At 41.7% G+C, this 26806-nt stretch overlaps 6 protein-coding genes across 6 annotated transcripts in view; 2 read left to right on the forward strand and 4 right to left on the reverse strand.

Annotated features, from left to right (window-relative positions):
• LOC118407610 (zinc finger protein 25-like) overlaps positions 1-18415 on the reverse strand; it is an 865280-nt gene extending 846865 nt beyond the window's left edge. Inside the window, exon 1 of the mRNA XM_035808110.1 lies at positions 18273-18415. The gene's annotated coding sequence lies outside the window, so the exon portion shown is untranslated. The remainder of the gene's footprint in view (positions 1-18272) is intronic.
• The window catches only part of LOC118407668 (tropomyosin-1-like), a 1169601-nt gene that overhangs the window by 878515 nt on the left and 264280 nt on the right, over positions 1-26806 (forward strand). The window lies entirely within an intron of this gene.
• The window catches only part of LOC118407627 (zinc finger protein 525-like), a 976997-nt gene that overhangs the window by 837932 nt on the left and 112259 nt on the right, over positions 1-26806 (reverse strand). The gene's annotated exons all lie outside the window — the stretch shown is intronic.
• On the reverse strand, positions 5922-9238 carry LOC118407701 (gastrula zinc finger protein XlCGF8.2DB-like). Its single transcript, XM_035808218.1, has 3 exons — positions 9113-9238; positions 8574-8641; positions 5922-8076 (listed from the first exon to the last, which is right to left on the reverse strand). Exon 3 carries the CDS (start codon positions 8067-8069, stop codon positions 6978-6980), a length of 1092 nt encoding a protein of 363 aa, XP_035664111.1. The 5' UTR covers positions 8070-8076; positions 8574-8641; positions 9113-9238; the 3' UTR covers positions 5922-6977.
• Positions 10954-15893, reverse strand: LOC118407606 (zinc finger protein 845-like). Its single transcript, XM_035808106.1, has 2 exons — positions 14128-15893; positions 10954-13360 (listed from the first exon to the last, which is right to left on the reverse strand). The coding sequence occupies exon 2, from the start codon at positions 12939-12941 to the stop codon at positions 11352-11354; it is 1590 nt and encodes a 529-aa protein (XP_035663999.1). The 5' UTR covers positions 12942-13360; positions 14128-15893; the 3' UTR covers positions 10954-11351.
• LOC118407702 lies at positions 21358-25222 on the forward strand. The gene is made up of 3 exons (XM_035808219.1): positions 21358-21442; positions 22150-24569; positions 25217-25222. Exons 1-3 carry the CDS (start codon positions 21358-21360, stop codon positions 25220-25222), a joined length of 2511 nt encoding a protein of 836 aa, XP_035664112.1.

The raw sequence follows: 26806 nt of genomic DNA on the forward strand, positions 1-26806 counted from the left end.
ATTTAAAAAAATCTTGACTTAATTGCCAATAATTGGAGGACACTGGATCTGCGGTAAGTGTCGCAATCCATATAAGTATAAGGCACTGAACCCCGCTCAGTTTTCCTTTCCCCCCTGCTACAGTATAGTTAGGTAATACTTGACTTCCGAGCGGACATTTCAAGTACTGGTACTTTAATACAAGTACTGGTAAGACCATCTGTTTGTTACCTTCGCCAAGGTTATGTTTTTGGTAGCGTTTGTATGTATGTATGTATGTATGTATGTATGTATGTTTCTTGAAGACCAGAATAACTCAAGAACGCCTGGATGGATTGTATTGATATTCGGTATGTGGGTAGGTCTTGATGAGACCTGGAAACGATTGTTAAGGTACTGTAACGGAACTTCCGGGTTTGATGTTTCGAGTTCTGAACATGCTAGGGCTACGATTTTGGTAGACAGCTCTTGATGCCGAGAGTAAGTGGTGTAGGTTTGGACCCCTAGCGGCTTGTTTGGGAACTGCAGGGCAGGTTTAGTGTCAGACTTTGAAAGGTAATACACATGTAACTCAAGAAGGAGTTGACGGATTGTCATGCATGATTTTTGGTATGTAGATAGCTTAAGTGATGCCTCATATAACTACATATTAACTATGCAAATTGGAATCTAATTTGCATAATTAATTAAGAAATCGTCTAAACACGCTCAGTTCAATCATAGGACCATTGCAACATGACATTTTTAACCGAGAAAGAGAATATTGATATATATTATGTAAAATTTAAAAAAAGACCCAATTTGCATAATTAATGAAAAAATGTTATAATATCATTGTGGTAAATGATGGGAACTTTTTAACATTAACTATAAGACTTTCCAATTGCACTGCTGAACTATCAATTTATGAAACATTTAATGACACAGTGAATGAATGAATAAATGGTTTATTTGATCAACATGATCAGACAAAAAGTATATAGCAGAACCTGTGTGCCCAAAATGGTGCCATGCAGGATTCATCTTTCTAGTGATATAGTTTTATTAATATTTATACAAAAGACTTCAACATTAATACTCAAATGGTCCCTAGTGCACGTATATGAAATCATATCTGTCCATTCCAACCTTTAAGATATCTCACCTGGTCTCAACTAGTCAAATAAAAAACTCAAATCTTACCTGTAAGGTACTTTACCTGGTCTCACCTGGTCCGCAGTCAAATAAAACAAAGAAAACACACATCTCACTCCTAAGATGCTTTACTTGGTCTCACCGGGACCTCAGTCACAGAAACCATACATATCTCACCCGTAAGGTACTTAACCTGGTCTCACCTGGACCTCAGTCACAGAAACCAGCTCCTGTACATGTATCACTTTGAAGTTCTGTCTTTAATCATGACAGTTGAGTGAGAGAAACTAGTACCTTCTTTACTGTAGGCATGGACAACCTGATTGTGTTAATACTTCAGTCAACATCATGTGTCCACTTTTAAGTAGAATAGTGGTTCAGACATGCTTGAAGGGCCAAGATATTGGTTATGTTGCCCGTTGTCAAAAATGTATTTCTTATATTAGCTCAATCCCTGCCAAACGTTTAATGATCTGTGGCCACTGGGACACCTTTACTTTCGAGCTGACTGACCAGAAAAATGTCATTACTTCTGCATGTTGATCCGCCTGTAAATATACAATGTATCAGCATCCAGCTACATCAATTCAACTATACCTGTAGACTAGAGAATGTTTTCAAATACAAATTATAGTCTAGTGAAATATTGACATAATTGTTGTTCAATCTTACTATTAGTTTTGATCCCTCATTGGTAAACTGCATTTCACTGATTTGTTATGGAAACTCTTGAACCCTTGGTCTAGCATACATGTATATTTACTTAGTATACTGATGTTTATTAACTGACTTGTTGTCGAAAACCAATGGTCTTCTCTATGTAAAGTACAACTATTTTCATATTGCTTAGGACTTCAAGGTCTTTGGATTCACTTATTAGTTGATTATCACTTTAAATGGCAGTACCAGTAGCTCCTACAAGCACTTCGAACATTATTACATAAGGGATGAAAATACAGTTTCAGATTATTTGGGAGATATGATTGATGCGATGTGTTCAGGTTACTAATGTTATCACTTCAGGAGTTTATGGTAGATCTACTGTGTTGCAATACTTGCCATAATGTTACAATAAAAGGCATGACCATGGATCATGATTATTTGTCCTTTTGTGCATTTGTGAAAACTGTTCTCAAGTAAACTTAGCCCCTTAGCCTTAGCTACATCAAAGACATGTACCCATTTGTTAGTAGAAAAATAAATATGACAGTTAACATGTTTATATTAACAAACCAGAATATTGCTAGGATAATTAATTCAATCACAAACTTGCCTTCTTGGAGACATCTAGTCACACTCCAGTTGGTGTGAAGCCCCAACGCCACGGCAAGGCAGTCTCCATTGTTGGGGAAATTTTGTGGTGAAATGACACCCTTTGCAATGTTGCATTAGTCAAGAACATTAGAGCTCCAGACTGATGGAACAGTGCATAACCAATCAAAGAAAGGCAGTTTCTCAAATACAGAACCTACCACCTATGTAAAGAGCTCTACCTAGCCCCTATCATGTACAGATGCCCTACCTAGTCCCTATCACCCATACATAGAGCTGTGTACTGGTATACGTAACGTTATAAACTGTACCAATACAGTATCAGTACAATCAATTAAGGAACAGGTCGAAAATAACCGAACCCTGGCATACAGGTACTGTACTTACAAGTGTACAACACATGTATACACAGAATGACTGCTTGTCTATTACTTAGCCTACACAAAGGAACTGACAGAAGTTTTTACTTCAAATTACGGCAAATACCCGGTAGTCCCTTTCAATGGTAAAAAACATCAAAAACTTGCAGCAATATTTTGTAAACATGCTAGCATTCAGGAAGAAAATGCAATCAAATTTTCTTATTGGCAACATGTGGATGATTTTTGTCTTTGTTTCCATAAACTACTAGTAATCCCTACTGGTGGTATTGGTGGTGGGGAATTATAGAATAATAGATCCTACAATTAAACACTCTAGGTATCAGTTCGAACATGCATTTGGTGTCATCAAAGATCAATCATTATTTGAACAAGAAATTCAGGTCTGGACCTGTACCTTAACCCATGTACCTATACCTAGAATTTGTTTAGGTACACAGCTCCATCGATAAAGTGCCCTTATATATATATATATATATATACCTACTCCCTATACACCCATTTAGTGCCCTACCTAATCCCTATTACCCATAATCTCCAAGCAGATCCTATGGTAGCATAAGATAGTATCAAAAGCTGCTGCCAGAGGAGTGAAACCGGCTTAGGAGTGTGTTCTTTTACATGGCAAATGTACACCTCTTGGCTAACTTATAATACTCCTTGGCCATTTTAGTACTATCTTATGCCATTGTAGGATCTTCTTAGAGATTATATTACCCATTCAGTGCCCTACCTAGTCCCTATTACCCATACAGTGCCCTACCTAGTTACTATCATCTGTAACTTAATTAGTTAACCAATAACTAATCCCTAAAATGAATTTTGAGCCCACGTGTCCTATTGCAAGGATGCCCTACCTGGTATTGATAGTATGGATGCCCTACCTGGTCCCAATAGTATGGATGCCCTACCTGTTCCCTATCACATACGGATGCCCTACCTGTTCATTATCACATGTACATCACTCGTTGTAGTCATGAAGTTTCCTTCCACCTTTTTTGACCTGGTGTTATCAAGTACTAGTAATCTGTATGTCTTGGAATGAACCAACTGTAGATCTGTAAGTATTGGCAGAAACCATAAAGGCATAAATTAGACAATAATGTAATGTACTAGTAGTGATAGACACCACTAAATAAAACATATCAGAAAGCGGGCTTATCATGGTCAGCATTCCAATGTAGGATGTGTTTGTAGCATCTGATCATTTCCAAAATCATATAGAGTTGCTGGAGTAGCTGCATTTTTGGCGCATTACTTGCAGCAGAGAGACCTGTACTAGTACTTAAGTTTCAAGCGCCAACAAATGATATTTCTCAACAAGCTTAAGTATTCAACTTCTGACATGGTCATGCAGTGGATAATTTATGATTTCTGGTGTTATTGATTTTAACAACTCATTGACGAAACAAAACAGCACAATATAGGGATAATATGCTCTACTCTATTCTAGTATTTCTACATTGTTACCTCCATGAAAAATACCTCCATGAAAAAATGGAGGTATAGTTTTGAGTGTGTCTGTCTGTCTGTCTGTGTGTGTGTGTGTGTGTGTCCGCATATTTGTGGTCAGCATAACTTGAGAACCTCTTGATGGAGTACGATGGTATTTGGTATGTGGGTAGGGGTTGGGAAGACAAAGGTCAAGGTCAATGTTGGGCCCCCTGGTGTGTGACCTTGGTACTGCAGCGCAACTTCCGGTTTTGCTATCTCGGTGTTCTGAACATGCTATGGTCAAGATTTTTTAGTATTACATAGCTCTTGTGCTCAGGAAAAAATGACATAATTTTGGGCCCCCTAGCGTCTAGTTTTTGGATAGCAGGGGCATTTTGTCAAAAACTTCTGACGAGGATAACTCAAGAAGGAAACAACGGATTTCCATGATTTTGGTATGTAGGTACCTTAGACAATGTTGTACAAGATAAAATACTAATTATGCAACATAGGATTACATTTGCATAATTAATGAGAATATTCTATCATAGCAGTTTTTTCAATGTATCTCTTGTCCCGTACGTGATATGGTCGTGACATTTAGGTGGTAGATAGCTTTTGGTGTCATGACAAAGTGGGGCAAGTTTCAGTCCCCTAACATTCAATTGTGGAACTGCAGGGGCATTTTTGTCAAGACACTCCAAAGAGTATAACTGCAGAAAGGAACGGCGGATTGCCTGCATTTTAGGTACATGTATGCAGGTAGCTTAGGCAAAGATGTTCATAATGATATGCATTTTGTGCAAATAAGGACTTAATTTGCATAATTAATGAGGAAATTGTATAATTCCATTGTTTGTTTAACTCTATTCTACATTGTTTAATCTGTTTCATAAGTGATATAATATCTGAATTTGATAACTTTTATTATAATTCTCCTGTTCTGTACAACATGAAAGAACAATATTGTAAATCCTGGAAGCTGAAGGTTAACCTGAAAAAGTTATTGTATTTACAAAGGGAGGCCGATTACCGAAAGATTGTTGTTTTCAATCAACAATCAACAGATTCAAACGTATCCTACATAATTTCTGAAGCAGCATATGAAGGATATATATTTCCAGAATTTCCTAACCAACATTCATAATGATGATAAAGGTCTTAGTGGGAAAACCAAACTCCGAACGTACAGACTACTCAAGTCCTCATACAATGAAGAGCAGTATTTGAAAATTACAAACAATCGGCACAGAATTACCATTATTGCTAAATTAAGAATCAGTTGCTACAAACTGCAAATTGAATCAGGAAGGCACAACCGCACTCCTCTAGAACAAAGAGTCTGCCAATTTTGTACTTCAAACATGGTAGAAGATGATGTGCACTTCACTGTTGTATTTATACACACGAGTTAGCACTGACAAGTTTTTTTATTATATTCCTCATGCGCTTTGACAAACTGACCATAACTAAACCCACAGTCCTACGTTTTCACTATTACCAAGAAGCGAGAAGCCGAACTTCTGTGTTAGACTAGATCTGTAAAATTTTTACATGTATAACATAATTCACCCAATATTATTATTATTATCATAATTTTATATATATACACGTTTTGACTTGTTGTGACCTGTACTTAGCTTGGTTGAGCAAACCTGTGCAATAAAGGTCTTCATTTTCTTCTCATAACTAAGCCATGTTTTATAAGTCTACAAAAGTAAAACCATTCTGACCATGCACCACACAAATATTTCTCAGGTAGATGTCATCATAAAACTGTTGGTCAGCAAGGCAAATAATCTATACTTTATAGACCCAAGTGCACACGGAGTCAGTTCATATTATCATGGTGTATATTGTTATATAGGGGACACGCGAATGTAACCAAGGAGGTTATATAACGTGATGTAACGTATAAGATTAACTTATGCATTTTTATCAAGGTTCTAACTCAAAACTTGAAGAGGGATTTAGTAATTAACAAGGAGGTAATTAATCACATGTAGCGATACTGAAAAAAGTGCCGCTCCTCCTTCACATAAACAGTGAGTACATTCAATGTATGAAGATGTTACAAATGTGTCATCAATATGTTTCGTGGAACTTCATCCTGTCCATAACATATTTGGTATCGTCATTTTATGATCCCCAACTCTACAAAAACCTCGAAGCCGTTTGAGCAGAATAACGCAATTTGCATGGTTTACGTTAACTTTAAGTACACTAACGTTATAGGATTTCGGCCAGTAACATCTACGTGAAAATAAACTCGAGTATGTTTTTTGGATTAAATGTTGACAATCTCTTTACAAACCTACTTTTTCGCTGAGAAATTACGCAGAAGTCGGGAAAACCAAGGACCTCCTTGGGAAAACATCGTCCTCGGCCACATCCAACGGCGGCCATTTTGTCTGAATAATTGTAACCCCGAAGTGCCAGAATAAGCCAATCACAGCCAACTTCGCCACCCGCCGGTCCACCAATCAGGCGCTAGCGCCTGTTCAATTTGTAGCGAGAGGCGTGTGATTTAGATCTCGCCCCCCCCCCCCAATGATCTGTAGGTAAATGGACTATGTACTGTTTGCTGTACAGTTGTCACACTTGTGGATTTAGTTTCTTTCGTACGTCTTCTGAAAATCAGATAAGGGTGAGATGTCCTAGATGCCAGCAGTAACACTAAAAACATGGTTGTACATGTATTGTTTCCTCTTCTGTGGGTTCTTATATGCTTGGCTAGCTCGACATTTGAGTTGCCCTGTTCCCACACACTCCGCACATCTAGGTCCTTTTACCGGTGTGTTTTCTTACATGTCGGTTAAAAGAGGATTTGTCTGCAGCAGCAAAGTCACACAGGTCACATTTGTAGGGTTTCTCTCCTGTATGGGTTCTCATATGTCGGGATAAGTGAGAATTGCTATCCGTCTTGAATCCACACTCCCCGCACGTGTAGGGGTTCTCATCACTGTGTTTGAAAAGGTGCTTGGTCAAAGCCGATTTATCTGCAGCAGAATAGTCACACTGGTCACACTTGTAAGGTTTCTCTCCTGTGTGGGTTCTCATGTGTCGGGATAAGTCAGACTTTGTTGTTGTTCTGTACCCACACTCCCCACACATGTAGGGTTTCTCACCGGTGTGTTTTCTTATGTGTTTGACCAAATCGTATTTCTGTATAGCAGAAAAGTCACACTGGCCACACTTGTAGGGTTTTTCCCCTGTGTGTGTTTTCATGTGTTGGGATAAGTTAAACTTTCTAGCAGCCCTGTACCCACACTCCCCACACATGTAAGGTTTCTCGCCAGTGTGTGTTGCTAGATGTTTGTCCAAGTCGGATTTGTGTACTGCAGAATAGTCGCACTGGTCACACTTGTAGGGCTTCTCTCCTGTGTGGGTTCTCATGTGTTTGGATAAGTCAGACTTTTGAGCTGTCCTGTACCCACACTCCCCACACATGTAGGGTTTCTCACCCCTGTGTATTTGTAGATGTTTATCCAAAGAAGACTTCCGTGCAGCAGAATAGTCACACTGGTCACACTTGTAAGGTCTTTCTCCTGTATGGGTCCTAGTATGTCGGGAAAAGTTAGACTTTCTTTCTGTCCTGTATCCACACTCCCCACACATGTAGGGTTTCGCACCGGTGTGTTTAACCACATGCCTTTCCATATCACCTCTGCTCTCCTGTACCTGTGAGGTTGATGTGTTGTCAGGTTGGGGAAAGTTCACATCACACGTTTCCTGCTGCAGGCCCATGTCTGTTGTCTGGGTCTCCCTGCTGTCACTCTCCTTCCCAGGGTGTCCAGGATGGTCCATCTCCTTCCCAGGATGCCCAACACACTGCTCTTCCAAGGAATGTTCACAGCTGGAATCTTCCATTTCTACCCTGTAGGAGGGGGGGGGGGGGTAGATTATATAGATCAAAACTTCTTGCTAAATCTGTGAAACACACTTAGAATTCGGTTCTGACTTTACCTGCAAACTGCGACAAAAACAAATCGCTCGTGATGAACTTGACTTTAAATGAAGTAAACTGTATATATATACTTTGTCTGAACTTCGCCTCTACCCTCATAACCTCAGTGAAAAGCGGCCCGCAGGCCGATTTGAGCTTTCAGAATAAACAAAGGTTGAAACAATCAGAAGTGTGATACATGCCAAGAATTAGGTTTTGTTATCTGTAAACCACAACTTTCACATTTTCTAGCTGCATCTCCAGGTTTCATTTCTTAAAAAGCGGAATGAAAAGAAATCACTTGTGACAAACTTAATCTTTGGAAAATGTTGGTCCAATTTATATATATATGGGCTATTATATCATGTGGAGTGCTATGTATCTTTTTTAAATTTTATTTCGAACAGGAACCTTATGAATCAGCATACCTGAATGTGGCAACGGTGCCGAACCAGAAGCTAGCTTATCTCTGGATGCAGGGGAGGGACCTCGCAACCTGGAACAGCATAATGTATTACTAGTACTTGTAAAAGAATCCAACATGCCTCCCACGAGACCCCTCATGCAACAAGTTTATTGGGATTCTCTGACTGCTATTACGTATTGGCCATGTTGTAATACTTATACAGGGAAATTGCAAATATACATGGTATCTGATAATCACACTGGCACACCCGTCCTTCACTTGCAATTTTACATTGGATACAAGTTCCGAAGTAGCAGTAAACTGTGTTTATCCAAAGCCCTCAGGGTCTATAAAGAATAAAGGTCAAAATTATTGAATACTGGGTCTTCTGTGACAGATGTTGAAGTGCAAGTGACCCCGTATGCATCATACAAATTACGTATTACAGTTCAAATGCCCCCCTCCCACTATGAAAATAGCAATCACAAACACATCTCAAATTCTATTTTACAACTTAACGCGCAACAACCAGGAAGCACTGAAGACAGTCAAAGTCATTACCTATAGTTTCATGGTGGTTACTGGTCAACACAACTTTTAGTGTTTCGTAAAAATCGCGTCAGTTCGAAGGAGATGATGCAGAATAGAAGAACGCACTACAAAATGGCGGCTCAGCTACTGACGGGGCAAAGGTCATAGGTGACCAACCTGATACACATTTGCGATGGGTCAAACCATAGATCGCCGTATAGTGCTTAACTCTTTTGGATTTGATCCAAGCAAATATACCTATCTATTTTTATTGCCACATCACAGATTTTGCCGAGCGATGACTTTTTTTTCCAAATCAGGTAGATAATTTTTATACGATATGCACATCTTATTCTAGCCTTTACCAAGTTGTGCTCCGGTTTTGGTCTTAGTCACACCTTAGCAAAACAGAGCAATGTCAACCAACACAGAATCAATGACTTTGTTTTATTTACATCCCCTTACTTTGAATGATCAAACAGCATCAAATTCTCAAACATGTATAAGATATTTCTGGACAAAATACCGAATAAACACAGAATACAAGTGCATGGTATACTTAAGTACATGTACACAATACGCAATATGCTAATTGTTGGCTATGTATATATTATGCTACGAGATGTTGCAAACGTAGAGTTGTTCTTTCGACCAAATTACATTAAAATAAATAAAAAACACCAATACAAAAACGTTTAGATACTTCCGTGACATGTACAATTTCTACAAGAAAATCTTTTAAAAACTAGAAAGGCCGACATTTGCTTGAGAGCAAATACAGCATATTTCAGCCATCTCCCTCATGCAACAATAGGCCTTGAGGTCGTTGACCCCTTTGGCCATTCAAAAATGACCAAAAAACCCACAAATATATCATTTTAAAGTGGTCCATGCCAAAAAATATACATGGGTCATTTGAATAAATATCTAGAGCACCCCTTTACCAATTTACGGGTCATTAGGTTGTAAATCGAGGGAACAGGAGCCAAAAATGTCAAAATTTTGTCAAAAAATGGCCATAAAATCGCAAAATTAAGCATTTGTTGTACCGTATGGGAAAACTTTTATTGAATTTATGTGCACATAATTGAAGGGCACTTTTATACCAAATTTCAGATCATTTGGTTGTAAAACGAGGCTACAGGAGCCAAAAATGTCCTTTTTTGGTCAAAAAATGGCCAAAAATCGCAAAATTAAGTATTTTGTTGTACCGTATGGGAAAACTTTTATTGAATTTATGTGCACATAATTGAAGGGCACTTTTATACCAAATTTCAGATCATTTGGTTGTAAAACGAGGCTACAGGAGCCAAAAATGTCATTTTTTGGTCAAAAAATCGCAAAATTAAGCATTTTGTTGTACCGTATGGGAAAACTTTTATTGAATTTATGTGCACATAATTGAAGAGCACTTTTAGACCAAATTTCAGATCATTTGGTTGTAAAACGAGGCTACATGGGCCAAAAATGTCCTTTTTTGGTCAAAAAATGGCCAAAAATCGCAAAATTAAGCATTTTGTTGTACCGTATGCCAAAACTGTTATTGAATCTAGGTGAGCATATGATCAAGGCACCTCTGTATCAAATTTCATGTCATTCGGCTGTAATACCAGGGTACAGGAGCCCGAAATATACATAAAAATTGACAATAACCTCAATAAAATCATTTTAAAGGCAGATATGAAAAAAATGAAAAAAACACCTGAGGGTATTGGCTTACTCTACCTTTGTGCCAAATTTCAAGTCAATCGGTTAAAATATGGCGGAGTTGATTCGATTTGAAGATTTGACAGGAGAAAGAAAGAAAGAAAGAAACATTACGAATACAATATATTTCACCGGTATGGCTGAAATATAAAGAAACAGACAACCTTGAAAAGACTGGTGCTGTTCAGTCGAAAATTTGGGTGAGTCCAATTTGTGTGTTGGAAATTACAGTTTAACTAGTCTAAGCAGAAACAGTCGAGTTTAACACAAAAAAGCTAAGTTCAACCCAACCTCTTGCTATAAATCTCGCCAGGCTATCTGAACATGTCTGCTTCTCATCTTGATTTCCTCGTCACAGAGTAGTTATCGGGCCCAGGTATAGACTAAGTCTACAGATAACATTTTCACTCCTGGATGACCGTTCACGTTGTAGGCTGTACGTTTGTCACACATGTAGGTTCTTTGGTATGTCTCGCCAAATGTTTCGACAGCTGAGATCTTCTAACCGCAGACTAGTTACAAAGGTTTTACTCCTGTGTGAGTTCTCATGCGTTGGGCTAAATTAGACCGTCAAGTTGGTCTTCTCACACATGAAGGGTTTCTCACAGGTGTGCTTTGTTAGATGCCTGTTCAAAGTGGACTTCTCCGCTGAAGAATATTCGCACTGGTCACATTTGTAGGGGTTTTCTCCTGTATGCGTCCTAATATGTCTGAATAAGTCAGACTTTCGAGCTGTCCTATGCCCACACACTCCACACATGTAGGGTTTGTCACCAGTGTGTGTCATTAGGTGTCGGTCCAAAGTACGTTTATGTGCAGCAGAATAGTCACACTGGTCACACTTGTAGGGTTTCTCGCCAGTGTGTTTTCTCAGGTGAAAATCCAAATTGGATTTTTGTGCAGCAGAAAAGTCACACTGGTCACACTTGTAGGGCTTTTCCCCTGAATGGGTCCTCATATGTTTGTATAAGTTAGACTTTCGAGCCGTCCTGTACCCACACTCCGCACACATGTAGGGTTTCTCACCGGTGTGTCTTGCCAGATGGATGTCCAGGTCGGATTTCTGTGCAGCAGAATAGTCACACTGGTCGCACTTGTAGGGTTTCTCCCCTGAATGACTTCTCATGTGTCGGGTTAAGGTAGACTTACAAGGTGTCCTGAACCCGCACTCGTCACACATGAAAGGCTTCTCACCGGTGTGTTTCATAAGGTGTCGGTCTAAATAACGTTTCTGTGCAGCAGAATAGTCGCACTGCTCACACTTGTAGGCTTTTTCTGCTGTATGCTTTCTCATATGTACGGATAAGATAGACCTTCTACATGCTCTGTACCCACACTCTACACACAAGAAGGGTTTGTCACCGGTGTGGTTTGCTACATGTTTCTTCAAATCATCTTTCCGTGCTGCAGAATAGTGACAATGGTCGCACTTGTAGGGTCTTTCTCCTGTGTGGGTTCTCATATGTCGGGATAAGCCAGACTTATTGGGTGTCTTGTACCCGCACACGTCACACACGTGGCGCCCTCCGTCTGTGTGTTTTGCTAGATGTCTGTGAAAAGCAGATTTCTGTGCTGCAGAATAGTCGCACTGGTCACACTTATACGGTTTTTCTCCTGTGTGGGTTCTCATGTGTTGGGATAAATATGACTTGTAAGCTGTCCTGTACCCACACTCCCCACACATGTAGGGTTTCTCACTGTGTTTTGCTGCTATGTGCTGGTCCAAGTTGGCTACTTGTGCAGCAGAATAGTCGCACTGGTCACACTTGTAAGGTTTTTCTCCTGTATGAGTTCTCATATGCCTTGCTAAGTCAAACATTTTTGTCGCCCTATACCCGCACTCGCCACACATGTAGGGTTTCTCACCGGTGTGTTTTGTTGCTATATGATAGGCCAAATTGGCTTGCTGTGCGGCAGCATAGTCACAATGGTGACACTTGTAGGGTTTCTCTCCTGTGTGGGTTCTCATATGTTGGGATATGTGAGACCTATAAGCTGCCCTGTACCCACACTCCCCACACACGAAAGGTTTCTCACCGGTGTGTTCAACCACATACATTCCAGTAATGCCTATGGTCTCCTGTACCTGTGAGGTTGATGTGTTGTCAGGTTTTGAAACGTTCACATCACACGTTTCCTGCTGCAGGCCCATGTCTGTTGTCTAGGTCTCCCTGCTGTCACTCTCCTTCCCAGGGTGTTCTGTACGGAATGTCGTCTTCCCAGAATGGCCCATCTCATTCACAGGATGCCCAGTACACAGTTCTCCAGAAGAAAGCTCACAGTTAGACTCTTCCATTTCCGCTTTTACACCGCACGTTTCGTCGTTTAGAACGCCCCTTTCCTCGTCCTGCTGCCGTCCCGTGTCAGTTGTCTGCTCCCAACTGTTGTAAGTCTCGCTCCAAGACTGTCCAGTTGGTTGGTAGTTGTACGTTTCCTGGCACAGCACGTTCTCTTGTCCATCCTGTTGCCATGCAGTGTCTCCTGTCTCCTCCTCTTTGATGTGCGTATCGCTCGCAGTTTGATCCGCATGAAGCTCTTTACTAGGTGGCAAACACATGAACCCCGCCATCACTAAAACGATAAGAAAATAAGGATAAGGATAAGAAAAATGTATGTTCATTAAATCCTTTTACAAACGAGATGAAGGGTGTAAAGTTAAAGAAGTGGACCCGTTTTAGGTCCTCAATTGTGTTTCCAACAACAAGATTTGGATATTTCATAGGGGATAAACAACATAGTTCATAATTCTTTAATACAGGCACTTACTGACTCATAGTAAAAACTGAATACATGTATACAACACAGCAATGCAGGTGCATAGAAACATAACAAGCTATATATACATGCGCTTCCAAAGATTTTTGTCGTTAATTGCGATAGAACAAATATGAGATTGTACAATGGTGTAATAGAATAGTGAGCAGTGGACACTTTTACGGCATCGGTCAGGTGGAAAATACATTTCACTGGCACTGTAGCTTCTTGGCATTTTCATGATTATGCGAAAATAATGACTGCAAACAAAACGGAGTTGACTTCCATATATCGCTATAGCTGCGCACAAAAAATGTTAGGCAGGTCACTACAAGGAAAAGTTTCGCATTATGGTGCACGAATATAACGATTGTCACTTAATCTTTAACTTATATCATTATTATATTCGTGATGTCTGGGAGTATATTTGAGAGGCAAAAAGATATTTGGCAGTCGTTACATTTCACACATTAGTTTGAATGCCCCCCTCCCCATCGACTACCGATCGCAAACACACTTCTAAATCTAATTTACCACCCAACAAGCACCAACCCGGCCGCTTTAACGACAATTACAGGTCTTACCTGTAGGTCAATGGTAGTTAGCGGTCTCCCAGACTGCTACAAATCGGTAAAAATCGCGTCAGTTTGGAGGATATGAAAAACGCAAGACGAGCCACAAAACAAAATGGCGGACGTCAGCTAAAGGTGAGAGTAAAAGTGAGAGGTCACAAACCTGATACTCAGTGGGTCAAACCACAGATCGCCGCAAAGCGCTTTAATCTCCTGGTTTTGAACCAAGCAAAAATAACGTTATAATAAATAGAATGGAATAGTAGTGGTTATATAATTCTTGTATGTTACGGAAGAGGACGCAAGGAAGAATTGTGGACGTATCTTAGCATTAATGGAGATCTCCTATTATAGAAAACAAACGTTCTACCTCAATTTCTAGGTCTCAGATTTTGTCAGGTTTTGACGGATAGGCAAGCCAGGTGGAATCCGATGTGCACAGGATTTCTTCCTCATTTGACGTTTAGATCTCGAATCACTTCTACCACAAGGATGGTACTGTAATGCGAATCAAATCAACACCTTATATTACAAGCCAACACCAATGCAAATAACTGTCTTTGCTTATAGTTACTTTATTTTGAGTTACATTTACCAAAATTATGCTTTTAAACATGTCAGTATCATCTAAATTCCTATAAGCTAAAACACTTCGAATACATGTGTACAAAACATGTATCATGTATAGCATACACATCGGTACGTATAAACTAAATCATTGTAAAGGTTAGATCATTCGATCAAATAAAGTAGACAAAAGCAACTAAATATACCAGTGTCAAAAATGTTCCAGTATTCAAGTTAATACCGACATGTGTACATTAGATAAAAAGAAAACAAAGATCGTATGGAAACTATCTCAAGGCTAAAACCTACATCTATATTATCTATATATCTATCATGGCTACGATCTTCGGTAAAAAACCTACATCTGACTCTGTACAGTTTTGAGTGCGACTATGTCTTTGTATGTGGCGGTACTTTATGTTTGGGACTGCATTGTTAGCAGCAACACCTAGCTGCAGTTCAAAGTAAACTTCTATATCTGTCGCCTGTACCGAGTTCTTACATATCGAAAAGATCAAGCTGACTACCTTGCCCCCCCCCCCCCTCCCATGACCTGGAGGTCAGGAGACTATGTAGGTAGGTAAAGCTGTTTGCTGTACATTTGTGGATTTGTTTGTTCTTTTGGATATAAAAAAGTAGATAATCTGATAAAGGTCAGATTACAATTATGTTTTTCCTCCTGTGTGGGTTCTTATATTCTTGACTTTTTAGACATTTGAGTTGCCTTGTTCCAGCACACTTTGCACATCTAGGTCATTTTACTGGTGTGCTTTCTTACATGTCGGTTTAAAGAGGATTTTTCTGCAGCAGAATAGTCGCATTGGTCACACTTGTAGGGTTTCTCTCCTGTGTGGATTCTCATATGGATTGATAAGGTAGACCTATGAGCTGTCCTGAACCCGCACTCCCCACACATGTAGGGTTTCTCACCGGTATGTCTTGTCTGATGGTCGATGAGATGGTGTTTTTCTGCAGCAGAATAGTCACACTGGTCACACTTATAGGGTTTTTCCCCAGTATGGGTTCTCATATGTCGGGATAGGTGAGACCTATAAACTGTCCCGTAACCACACTCCCCACAGATGTAGGGTTTTTCGCCAGTATGTTTTACTTGATGTTGTTTCAAGTTGGATTTATCTATAGCAGAATAGTCGCACTGGTCACACTTATAGGGTTTTTCTCTTGTGTGGGTTCTCATGTGTCGGGATAAGTTAGTCTTCACAGTTGCCCTGTACCCACACTCCCCACACATGTAGGGTTTCTCACCGGTATGCTTTCTTATATGTTTGGCCAAAGTGTATTTCTCTGTTGCAGAATAGTCGCACTGGTCACACTTGTAGGGTTTTTCTCCTGTATGGATTCTCATATGTTTGGATAAGTCAGACTTTTGAGTCGCTCTGTACCCACACTCACCACACATGTAGGGTTTCTCACCGGTGTGTTTAACTAGATGTTTGTCCAAATCACCTTTCTGTGCTGCAGAATAGTCACACTGGTCACACGTGTATGGTCTTTCTCCTGTGTGGGTTCTCATATGTCGGGATAAGTGACACTGGTGAGCTGTCCTGTACCCACACTCCCCACACATATAGGGTTTCTCACCAGTGTGTTTTCTTTGGTGCTTGTCTAAATTGGACTTTCGTGCAGCAGAATAGTCGCACTGGTCACATTGGTAGGGTTTTTCTCCAGTGTGGGTTCTCATGTGTGTGGCTAAGTCAGACTTTTGAGCTGTCCTGTACCCACACTCCCCACAGATGTAGGGCTTTTCACCGGTGTGTTTTGCAACATGTTGCTCCAAACTCGACTTATGTGCAGCAGAATAGTCACACTGGTCACACTTGTAGGGTTTGTCTCCTGTGTGGATTCTCATATGTGTGGATAAGTAAGATTTCCGAGCTGCCTTGAACCCGCACTCCCCACACATGTAGGGTTTTTCTCCTGTGTGCGTTCTCAAATGTCGAGACAAGTCAGATTTTAGAATTGTCCTGTACCCACACTCCCCACACATGTAGGGCTTCTCCCCAGTGTGTTTTCTTATATGATTGACCAAGTTGGATTTCACTGCAACAGAATAGTCACACTGGTCACACTTGTAGGGTTTCTCTCCTGTATGGGTTCTCATATGTCGGAACAAGTGAGCCTTGCAATCGGCCCTGTACCCGCATTCCTCACAGATGTAGGATTTCTCACCGGTGTGTTTAACCACATACCTTCCCATATTGCCTCTGCTCTCCTGTACCTTTGAAGTTGATGTGTTGTAAGGTTGGGGAAAGTTCACATCACACGTTTCCTGTTGCAGGCCCGTGTCTGTTGTCTGGGTCTCCCTGCTGTCACTCTCCTTCCCAGGGTGTTCTGTACACAGTTCTCCGGTAGAAAGCCCACCATTGGGCTCCTCTATTTCTGCTTTTATACCGCGCGTTTCGTCGTTTGGAACGTCCCTTTCCTCGTCCTGCTGCCATCCTGTGTCTGTTGTCTGCTCCCAACTGTTGTAAGTCTCGTTCCAAAAATGTCCGGTTGGTTGGTAGTCGTAGGTTTCCTGGTCCTCACTGTACGTTTCCTGGCACAGCACGTTCTCTTGTCCACCCTGTTGCCATCCAGTGTCTCCTATCTCCTCTTTGATGTGCGTCTCGTCTGCAGTGTGTTCCACATGAAGCTCTTGAACAAGCACAAATGCGAACTCCTCCATGTCTTCAATGATTATAAGAAAACAATGATGAGAAAAAACAGAAAAGGGGCAAATTTTACATTACAATTTCTTCTGAAAAAGTAGTTTACCCGTTTTAGCTCCTCATTTGTTTCAGTAACAAGACTTGGATATGTATCAATTAGGGTATACATATAGAACAGCATGGTACTTCTTTATTCAACTCAGGCACGAATTGACTCATTGTACAAACAGAATGCATACAACACAACACAACACAACAATACAGGCACATAGACACATAACAATCTATGACATCTACGCACACATGCGCTTCCAGAGGTTTTTGACGTTATCTTTGAGATAGAATGAACATGACTTACAGTAAGCACAGACTGTACAGTGGTGCTAGAAGTCTTGACAGGCAAATATATCATATAGCACTGTTTACGCCATCTGGCATCACTTCAGTCAGGTGGAAAACACATTTCACTGGCATTGCAGCTTCTTGGCATTTGTGTAATAGTGAGTTTGAACTTCAAGCACAGCCAAACGGCTCTGATTCCTTTTGGAATAGCGGCTTACGTTGCTGGATTGGTGGTCTGGTTTCGGAGAGGGGTGTAAATCTTGGTAGCCATTATATTGTTTCTCTACTCCTTTCCTACATTTGTATATGTGATACCTTACGGAGTCTTCTTTTTCATGGTAAGCTCAAGGAAACGTCTTGTTTTATGATGCACGAATATAACCGTTTTCATTTCATCTATCATTTATGTTATCTGATACAACAATTTTTCTGATTTGCACCTCAAATTTTGACATATCTCGATCATTCGTTTCAATGCCCCCCTACCCATCGACTACCAATCACAAACACGCCTCTAATTCTCATTCGCCGCCGAACAAGCCCCAATCAGGCAGCACTAACGACAACCAAATGTCTTACCTGAAGGTCTATGGAAGTAAGCGGTCTCCAAGACTCCTACAAATCGGTAAAAATCGCGTCAGTTTGGAGGATATGAAAAACGCAAGACGAGACGCAAAACAAAATGGCGGACGTCAGCTCACCGACAGGGTAAAGGTGAGAGGTCACCAACCTGATACTCCGCAGATCGCCGCATAACGCTTTACCCTCTGGTTTTGAACCTAGTAAAAACAACGTTATAAATGAAATAGAAGTGGTTATAATTCACGTATTTTATGAAAAGGTCATCCCAAAAGAGTAGTGTATATATTTCAACACTAATGGAGATTTCTTAATGAATGAAATTGTTCAATTTCTACGTCTCGTATTCTGAAGGTTAGGCCAAGCCAGGTGGAATCCGATATGCGCATGGTTTCTCCTTCATTTCACGTTTAGATCTTAAAATACTGTTGCCACAAGGATGCTATTTCACTTCGATTCAATTCAACACCTTATATTTAGCTTGGTCTACATTTCTTCAGAGAAATTATGTTATTTTTGTCTGTCAAAATTACGCCATGGTAGGAAATGTGTACACTTCGTAAGCTGAGAAGGGAGTCAAAATTATCAGACTATATAAACCAACACATTACAGATGACTGCCTTTGATTACACTTTCTTTATTTTGAATTAAATTTACCAAAATCTTTTAATCTTTTTACACAAGTCGGTATCATCTATACTGCTATAAGCTATAACACTACGAATACATGTGTACAAAAATGTATAGCATACACATCGGTGCATATAAAGTATATACTTGGAAATGTTAGATCTTTCTATCAAATAAAGTAGGCTAAAGCAAGCAAATATACCAATGTTAAAATGTTCCAGTTTTGACATTAATACCAACATGTGTACAGTGGATAAAGAAACAAAGATCGTATCGAAACTATCTCAAGTCTAAAACCTATATTTAGATTATCTTTACAGCCCGATTTCAAAAAGGCTTTCTTACATAAATGTTTTTAACAAATAAGCGGTCAACACACACACAAAAACGGAGCACATCTATCATGGCTACTATCTTAGGTACAAAACCTACATCTATAGAGTAACTCAGTTTTAGGTGTGACTATATTTATGTATGTGGCAGTACTTTAAGTTTGGGACTGCATTGTTAGTAGCGACACCTACCTGCAGTTCAAAGTGAACCTCTGCAGCTGTCGCCTGTATGAGCTCTTAGAGTTTAAAAAGATAAAGCTGACTCCCCAGCCCCTCGTGACCTGGGGGTCAAGAGACTAGGTAGGTAAAGCTGTTTGCTGTACATTTGTCACACTTGTGGATTTTTGTTTTTTGGTATATACAAAGTAGATAAAGGTGAGATTTTCTAGCTAGCTACAAAGTAGTTACACTGAGAACACTTATGTGGTTTTCCTCCTCTGTGGGTTCTTATTTAGACATCTGAGTTGCCCTGTTTCCTATACTTCGCACATCTAGGACTTTTTTACATGTCGATTAAAGGTGGATCTCTGTGCAGCAGAATAGTTACAATGGTCACACTTGTAGGTTTTTCATCTTGTGTGCGTTCTCATGTGTTTGGATAAGTCTGATTTTTGAGCCGTCCTGTACCCACACTCCCCACACATGTAGGGTTTCTCACCAGTGTGTGTTGCTAGATGTTTGTCCAAATCACCTTTCTGCACTGCAGAATAGCTACACTGATCACACTTGTAACGTCTTTCCCCTGTGTGGGTTTTCATGTGTCGGGATAAAGTAGACCTTTGATTTGTCCTGTATCCACACTCCCCACACATGTAGGGTTTCTCACCGGTGTGTTTTGCAGCTATATGGGCGTCCAAATTGACTTTCTGTGCAGCAGAATAGTCACACTGGTCACACTTGTAGGGTTTTTCTCCTGTGTGTGTTTTCATGTGTTGGGATAAGTTAAACTTTCTAGCAGCCCTATACCCACACTCCCCACACATGTAGGGTTTCTCACCAGTGTGTATTGCTAGATGTTTGTCCAAGTCGGATTTCTGTACTGCAGAATAGTCGCACTGGTCACACTTGTAGGGCTTCTCTCCTGTATGGGTCCTCATGTATCGGAATAAGTGAGACCTACAAGTTGTCCTGTAACCACACATGTAGGTGTTCTCACCGGTGTGTGTTGCTAGATGTTTGTCCAATATGGATTTCCGTGCTGCAGAAAAGTCACACTGATCACACTTGTAGGGTTTTTCTCCTATATGGGTTCTCATATGTCGGGATAAGTTAGACTTTCTTTCTGTCCTGTATCCACATTCACCACACATATAGGCTTTCTCACCACTTTGTTTAACCACATGCCTTTCCATATCGCCTCTGCTCTCCTGTACCTGTGAGGTTGATGTGTTGTCAGGCTGGGGAAAGTTCACATCACACGTTTCCTGCTGCAGGCCCATGTCTGCTGTCTGGGTCTCCCTGCTGTCACTCTCCTTCCCAGGGTGTCCCGTACAGTCCATCTCCTTCCCAGGGTGTCCTGTACAGTCCATCTCCTTCCCAGGGTGTTCTGTACGGGATGTCGTCTTCCCAGAATGGCCCATCTCCTTCACAGGATGCCCAGTACACAGTTCTCCATTAGAAAGTTTAAAGCTCGACTCTTCCATTTCCGCTTTTACACCACACGTTTCGTGGTTTGGAGTGTCCTTTTCCTTGTCCTGCTGCTGTCCCGTGTCTGTTGTCTGCTCCCAACTGTTGTAAGTCTCGCTCCAAGATTGTCCAGTTGGTTGGTAGTTGTACGTTTCCTTGCACAGCACGTTCTCTTGTCCATCATGTTGCCATCCAGGTCAGGGGTCAGATCCAAGATGGCCGCATCCTTGGATCCTGCTGCACAGGGGAGTTGTAATCATCTTAATCCTCTGTGTAGAGGGTCTCTGGTAGGCCAATTTTAGTGCCATTGAATGTAGATGATAGGGCTTAAAGTCTTTTTATGTTCATTTTTGCTTTGTTTTGTTAGATGAGGTCTCATAGATATGACAACATTCAACTGCTATTCTGCCCCCCTCCCACTCTTGTTTATTTTCAGTTATATGAACTTTTTTCTAAATTACTTTGTCCCATCATGAACTAAGACAATATATAAGCCATGCTAGCCTCCTTCTCCATCAAGGATGTGGAACAGGATCTGACAGCCACCCTCCCCTCCCCCTCTCTGGGTTACGAGGACACAGGCCAGACAGGGGTCTATAGCTGAAGTGGAAGCGGCCTGTCTAGGGAATGAGCCCCCGATGCAATTGCTCCTACCTTACCTGGGGTAGCTCCGTCTCGGCAACTGGCGATGGACTGGCAGTTTGGCGTGGCGTTGATTGTGGTTCTTCGGAGGTATTGTACAATGAAGGAGCACACTGGCCCAAGTTAGCAGTTGTGTGGGTCACAGGAACACTAGGACAGGACAAGTCCTTAAAACACCCAGGCAATGAGGACTGGCAACCCTTGCCTGTATTTGCCGTGTATGGAAGCAAAATGGATCGAGAATCTTCACCAAAACCTATACTTCCAGGGGCGGGAGTCCCCAGGAGCGTTGCTGGTTCCCGAGTGGGCCCAAGGAGGCATCATGATGACTCTCCTGTAAACTCGAGAGAGGGGGGAGAGCTTGATGACCACATACGGAGAAACGCAACAACCAAGCGACACATTCTGCGATGTAGGCATCCTCTTCGACTCTGCACATTTAATATCCGAACTCTCAAAGTCAGTGACGTCGGTAGTAGCAAGATTAAGACAGTGTATAAGACAGAGGAACTATGCAGAAATCTTAAGCAGTTTGGGATAGAGATCTGTGGTATCCAAGAAACAAGATGGATGCACAAAAAGGACAGAAGGGATGAGATCAACAGTTACACTGAGCCTTTTGGATACACATTGTATACTGTATCAGCCTGGGAAAATGAGTCAAAAGCAGCTACTGGAGGAGTCGGAATCATACTTGGTAGAACTGCTCAAGACCTCCTTATAAGTGTTGAGCGAATTTCGGACCGTATCATCAAAGTTCAACTAAGGGGAAACCCAGCAGTCACAGTTATCGTTGCCTATGCTCCAACAGAAGCAGCTGACGACTGCAGCAAAGATACTTACTACAGCCAACTGCGACAAACAGTCGAAGGGGTGGCTCCTCATGACTTCCTAGCAGTGTTAACGGACTCGAACGCCCGACTTGGCCCAGAAGATGCACAATTCACCTACAATTCCTCAACAAACAACAATGGTCAGCGGCTGCTAGAGATCCTTGAAGACTACCAGCTCCTTGCAACAAATACTCTATTTGAGAAGCGGAAAGGTAAGCTGTGGACATGGAGGTCGCCTCAGGACACATACCATCAGCTTGACTATATAATCGTCAGGGCAAAATGGAGAAACAGCGTGACTAACTGTGAAGCCTATAGCTCTTTCAGCTCACTATACTCTGACCACAGAGCGGTCACGGCAAACATATCCCTACGCTTGCGTAAGAGTAAGATAAAAAACCCCAAGCAGAATGTCAAGTATATCTGGAGTGACCTGGCAGCAGATGAGGGCCTGCAAGAGCGCTATGCTGTGGAGGTGAGAAACCGCTACCAGGCTCTACTGCTTGAGGATGATGAGGGCCAGACAGAGGACTATGACAAGTTTATCTCTGCAAATGCCTCAGCAGCTGAGGAATGTCTGAGGAAGGTTCCAAAACAGAAAAAGAGGATAAAGTGTCTTGACCCAAGAGTCAGTGCAGTAAGAGAAGAAGTTGAGAAGGCGTATCAGGCATATTTGGCTGGGAATAAGAAGGAAGAACTCAGAGAGAAGTACAAAGAGAAAAAACAGGAGCTCTATGGCACCTATGCTGTAATCGACGAAGAAGAGCTAACTAGCAAAATAGAAGAGGTTGAGAAAGCACACAAGAACTCACAACATGGTGCAGCCTGGAAATTGATCAACGACATCTCAGGTCGGAACAGCGCTCAGTCGTCCAAGCTCAAAGCAAACAGCCCAGAGGAGCGTGTATCACTCTGGTACACACACTTCAGTAAACTCCTTGGAAGTCCACCTGTGATTAGTGAGGAAGACACACCAATCAAACCAGTCTTTGACACACTCAATATGTCTGATGAAGTCTTTTCTGAAGCTGAGTTCATAGCAGCTAAAATGTCAATACTATGCGGGAAAGCATGTGGGGACGACGGCATCACTCCTGAGTTCCTTAAGTATGCCGGTCTAGACGATGTAGTCCTGGGATTCATCAACAAGGCTTTCTCCACTGGCCAGCTACCGGAGCGCTGGAAAACACTCATCATTGTTCCAGTTCCGAAAACGGGAGACCTGACAAAACCTGACAGTTACAGGGGCATCAGTTTGATATCTCTGGTCTTAAAGCTCTACAACAGGATGCTACTTAACCGGCTGAGACCACTTCTAGACCCACTGCTAAGATCCTCCCAAAATGGATTCAGACAAGGAAGATCGACCGTGGGACAGATAATGGCAATCAGGCGTCTGCTTGAAGGAGTCAACCACAAGAATCTAAGCTGCATTATAACGTTCATCGACTTCAAAAAGGCATTCGACTCCATCCACCGCGGGAAACTAATGGACATCCTGCGGGCATATGGAGTGCCCGAGAAGCTGGTGACAGCAATAGCAGCGACGTATTCACAGACGTGGGCCAAGGTTAGGACCCCAGACGGAGACACCGAACCTTTCCAAATTCTGGCAGGCGTACTTCAGGGTGACACGTTGGCGCCTTTCCTGTTCATAGTTGCACTTGACTATGCACTGAGATGTGCCATCGAAGGGAAGGAAGAGCGGTTGGGCTTCACCCTCAAGGAAAGAGCAAGTCGTCGAATACCAGCTAAAATAGTGACGGACTTAGACTTCGCAGATGATATCGCGTTGATATCCGACACTGCAGAAAAGGCTTGTACTCTTCTTAATGCAGTCGAGCGTCAATGTCAAAGGATTGGCCTACAGTTGAATACAAAAAAGACTAAGGTCATGGCTTTCAATTCATCAGACAACAATGTTGCTACTCTTGACGGCACTCGACTAGAGGTAGTACCCGACTTCAAGTACCTCGGTGGCTGGATTGCCTCAACAGCACACGACATGAAAGTGAGACGAGCTCTCGCTTGGAACGCCTTACACAGCATGAGGAGAGTGTGGCAGTCAGGAATGGCTGACGACCTTAAACGACGCCTCTTTGTCTCTACTGTTGAGTGTGTGCTACTGTATGGCTCAGAAACCTGGACACTAACAGTACAGGATGAGAGGGCACTGGATGGCATGTACACTAGAATGCTAAGGAGAGCTCTAAATGTGTCTTGGGAGGACCGGGTAAGGAACATAGCACTATATGGTAACCTGCCTAGACTAAGTGATAAGATCAGGCAAAGGCGCATGCAGCTCGCTGGCCACTATGTGCGACACCCAGAACTAGTGGCAAGTGAGCTGATCTTATGGGAACCGGTCCAGGGTAAAAGGAAACCTGGCAGGCAGAGAACTACCCTTATCGACACACTCAAGCGAGATTCCGGGCTCGACAGACTGAGCAGCACAGCTGAACTACGTTCACTGATGAAGGATAGGGAGGAGTGGAGAAGGAGGGTCCAGCATGCTTCCCGTGTTGGCATCTGACGATGTCCTCGACTGAACTGAACTGAATGTTGCCATCCAGTGTCTCCTGTCGGCTCCTCTTTGATGTGCGTCTCGTTCGCAGTTGGTTCCGCGTGAAGCTCTTCAACCTTAGGCACACATGTAAAATCCGTCATCTCTAAAATGATAATAAAAATATGTGTAAAGAATATTCATTCATTTACATCCTTTGCACACCAGAAAGGCTTTAGATTTTACAAAAGAAATTCGTCTGTCCAAGTAGTGGCCTCGTTTTATCTCCTTAGTTGTATTTCCAGAACTGATAAGAGATTTGGAAGTATCCTAGCTAAAGTGGGTTCAACACACTAGATCATGATTCTTTACTGCAGGCATAATTACTGACTCTTAGTAAAAAACAGATAATATATACATACAACACAGCAACATAGACACAGGAAAACAAAAAGATATACATACACAAGGACGTCAAGAGGGTTTTTTACGTGATGACTTATTGATTCATTGATTCTCGACGTTGATTTTGTGGTAGATTGAATCCAAGTTAGGGACCGATGGTAGAATCGTGCAAGAATAGCAGAAAAGACGATATACAGAGGAACACTGTTGACATCAAAGGTGTCAGGCATGCATTTCAGGTTCTTGGCAAAGTCATGATCATGCCAAAATAACTCATACGTGCAATACGAAACTTGGACACAGGACATCCGATTGAATTGAACTCCATAGCTGCGCAAGTGGGGAACACGTTTTATTCCCAGTATGTAGATGATAGCAGTTTTTTTTTTTTTTTTTTTTGTATCACGGTGTTTTCACGCGACTAAGAGCGCAAATAATCTATCATTGATAAGTACCTGGAGCTCACGTCTAGCGAAGAAATAGACGTTAAGCAGGGACAACAACAACAACAACATAATTATCAAAACAACATTTTCATGATTTCGTGATGCACCATTTTTGACCATATATAGAAGGTACAAATGGATATTTGGCAGCCGTACATCACTCTCATTAGTTTCAATATGGGGGTGGTGGGGAGGGGGGCCGGGGGTGTTGGCATAGAACTGCCGATCGTAAACACACCTCTATAACTCTAATTTACCACCAAACAAACACCAACCAGGCGTATTTGACAACAACCAATGGTCTTACCTGTAGGTTTATGGTGGTTAGCGCTCTCCAAGACTTCTGGGATTACCTAAAAATCGTGAAAGTTTGGGGGAGATGAGCATCAAAGACGACGACATAAAACAAAATGGCGGATGTCAGCTCATGAACGGGGCAAAGGCCAGAGGTCACAAACCTGATACGGTTTGCCAATGGGTCAAATTAAAGTTCGCCGCATAACGCTCTACTCTCGTGGTTTTGAACCTATCAAAGGCTTGTGTTTGGTTCCTGCATTAAATAATAGAAAGAAAAAGAAAAAAAATCGCCAAAAGACTCGAGTCTTGAGTCTAGGTGGGGCAATGGGTGGGGCATCAAATATGCTGTGTCTTTCAGTTCCTTTCGGCACGGCAGCCATGTTTTCTCAGCAGTAGGACTTACAGCTGACCTTGCGACCTCACCACAGTTCAGGTATAAGCTATTTCGTACAGCACACTACGCATGTGCGGACAACATGAAATCTGGGCAATATATCAAAGGTGAAAGAACCAACATAAACATTCCTGGATACACACGGATACTGTTACGTAAAGGGAACAATGTTTACTTCTGATGGGCCTTCACCTGTGACATATTACCCAGGATTCCTGTCACCCGCACATGCGTGGTGAACTCTGCTAAAGACCTTAAGCAATTTTATTGCGCCCGAGTCTTCTCAAACGTACGGAACTATTACCGCTCATGGAATCCCCGTCGCAGTACATCGTGCGATGTATGTTATAGGGGCATTGCTAACTTTTTCTTAGGTTGTGTGAGGCTTTCACTTTTAGTCCCAAGCAGGCTAAGTCAACAAAAAC

Source organism: Branchiostoma floridae, unplaced genomic scaffold, assembly GCF_000003815.2.
Source record: "Branchiostoma floridae strain S238N-H82 unplaced genomic scaffold, Bfl_VNyyK Sc7u5tJ_1439, whole genome shotgun sequence".
Lineage (NCBI taxonomy): Eukaryota > Metazoa > Chordata > Leptocardii > Amphioxiformes > Branchiostomatidae > Branchiostoma > Branchiostoma floridae.

What these genes read in the sequence shown, in the direction of transcription:
- LOC118407701 (XM_035808218.1), bottom strand. Translation starts at nt 8,069, where the DNA reads ATGGAAGATTCCAGCTGTGAACATTCCTTGGAAGAGCAGTGTGTTGGG.
- LOC118407606 (XM_035808106.1), bottom strand. Translation starts at nt 12,941, where the DNA reads ATGGGCCTGCAGCAGGAAACGTGTGATGTGAACGTTTCAAAACCTGAC.
- LOC118407702 (XM_035808219.1), top strand. Translation starts at nt 21,358, where the DNA reads ATGCTAGCCTCCTTCTCCATCAAGGATGTGGAACAGGATCTGACAGCC. An exon ending in TCTGGGTTACGAGGACACAG is followed by an intron (nt 21,443 to 22,149) that starts GCCAGACAGGGG and finishes ATACTGTATCAG; the next exon opens with CCTGGGAAAATGAGTCAAAA.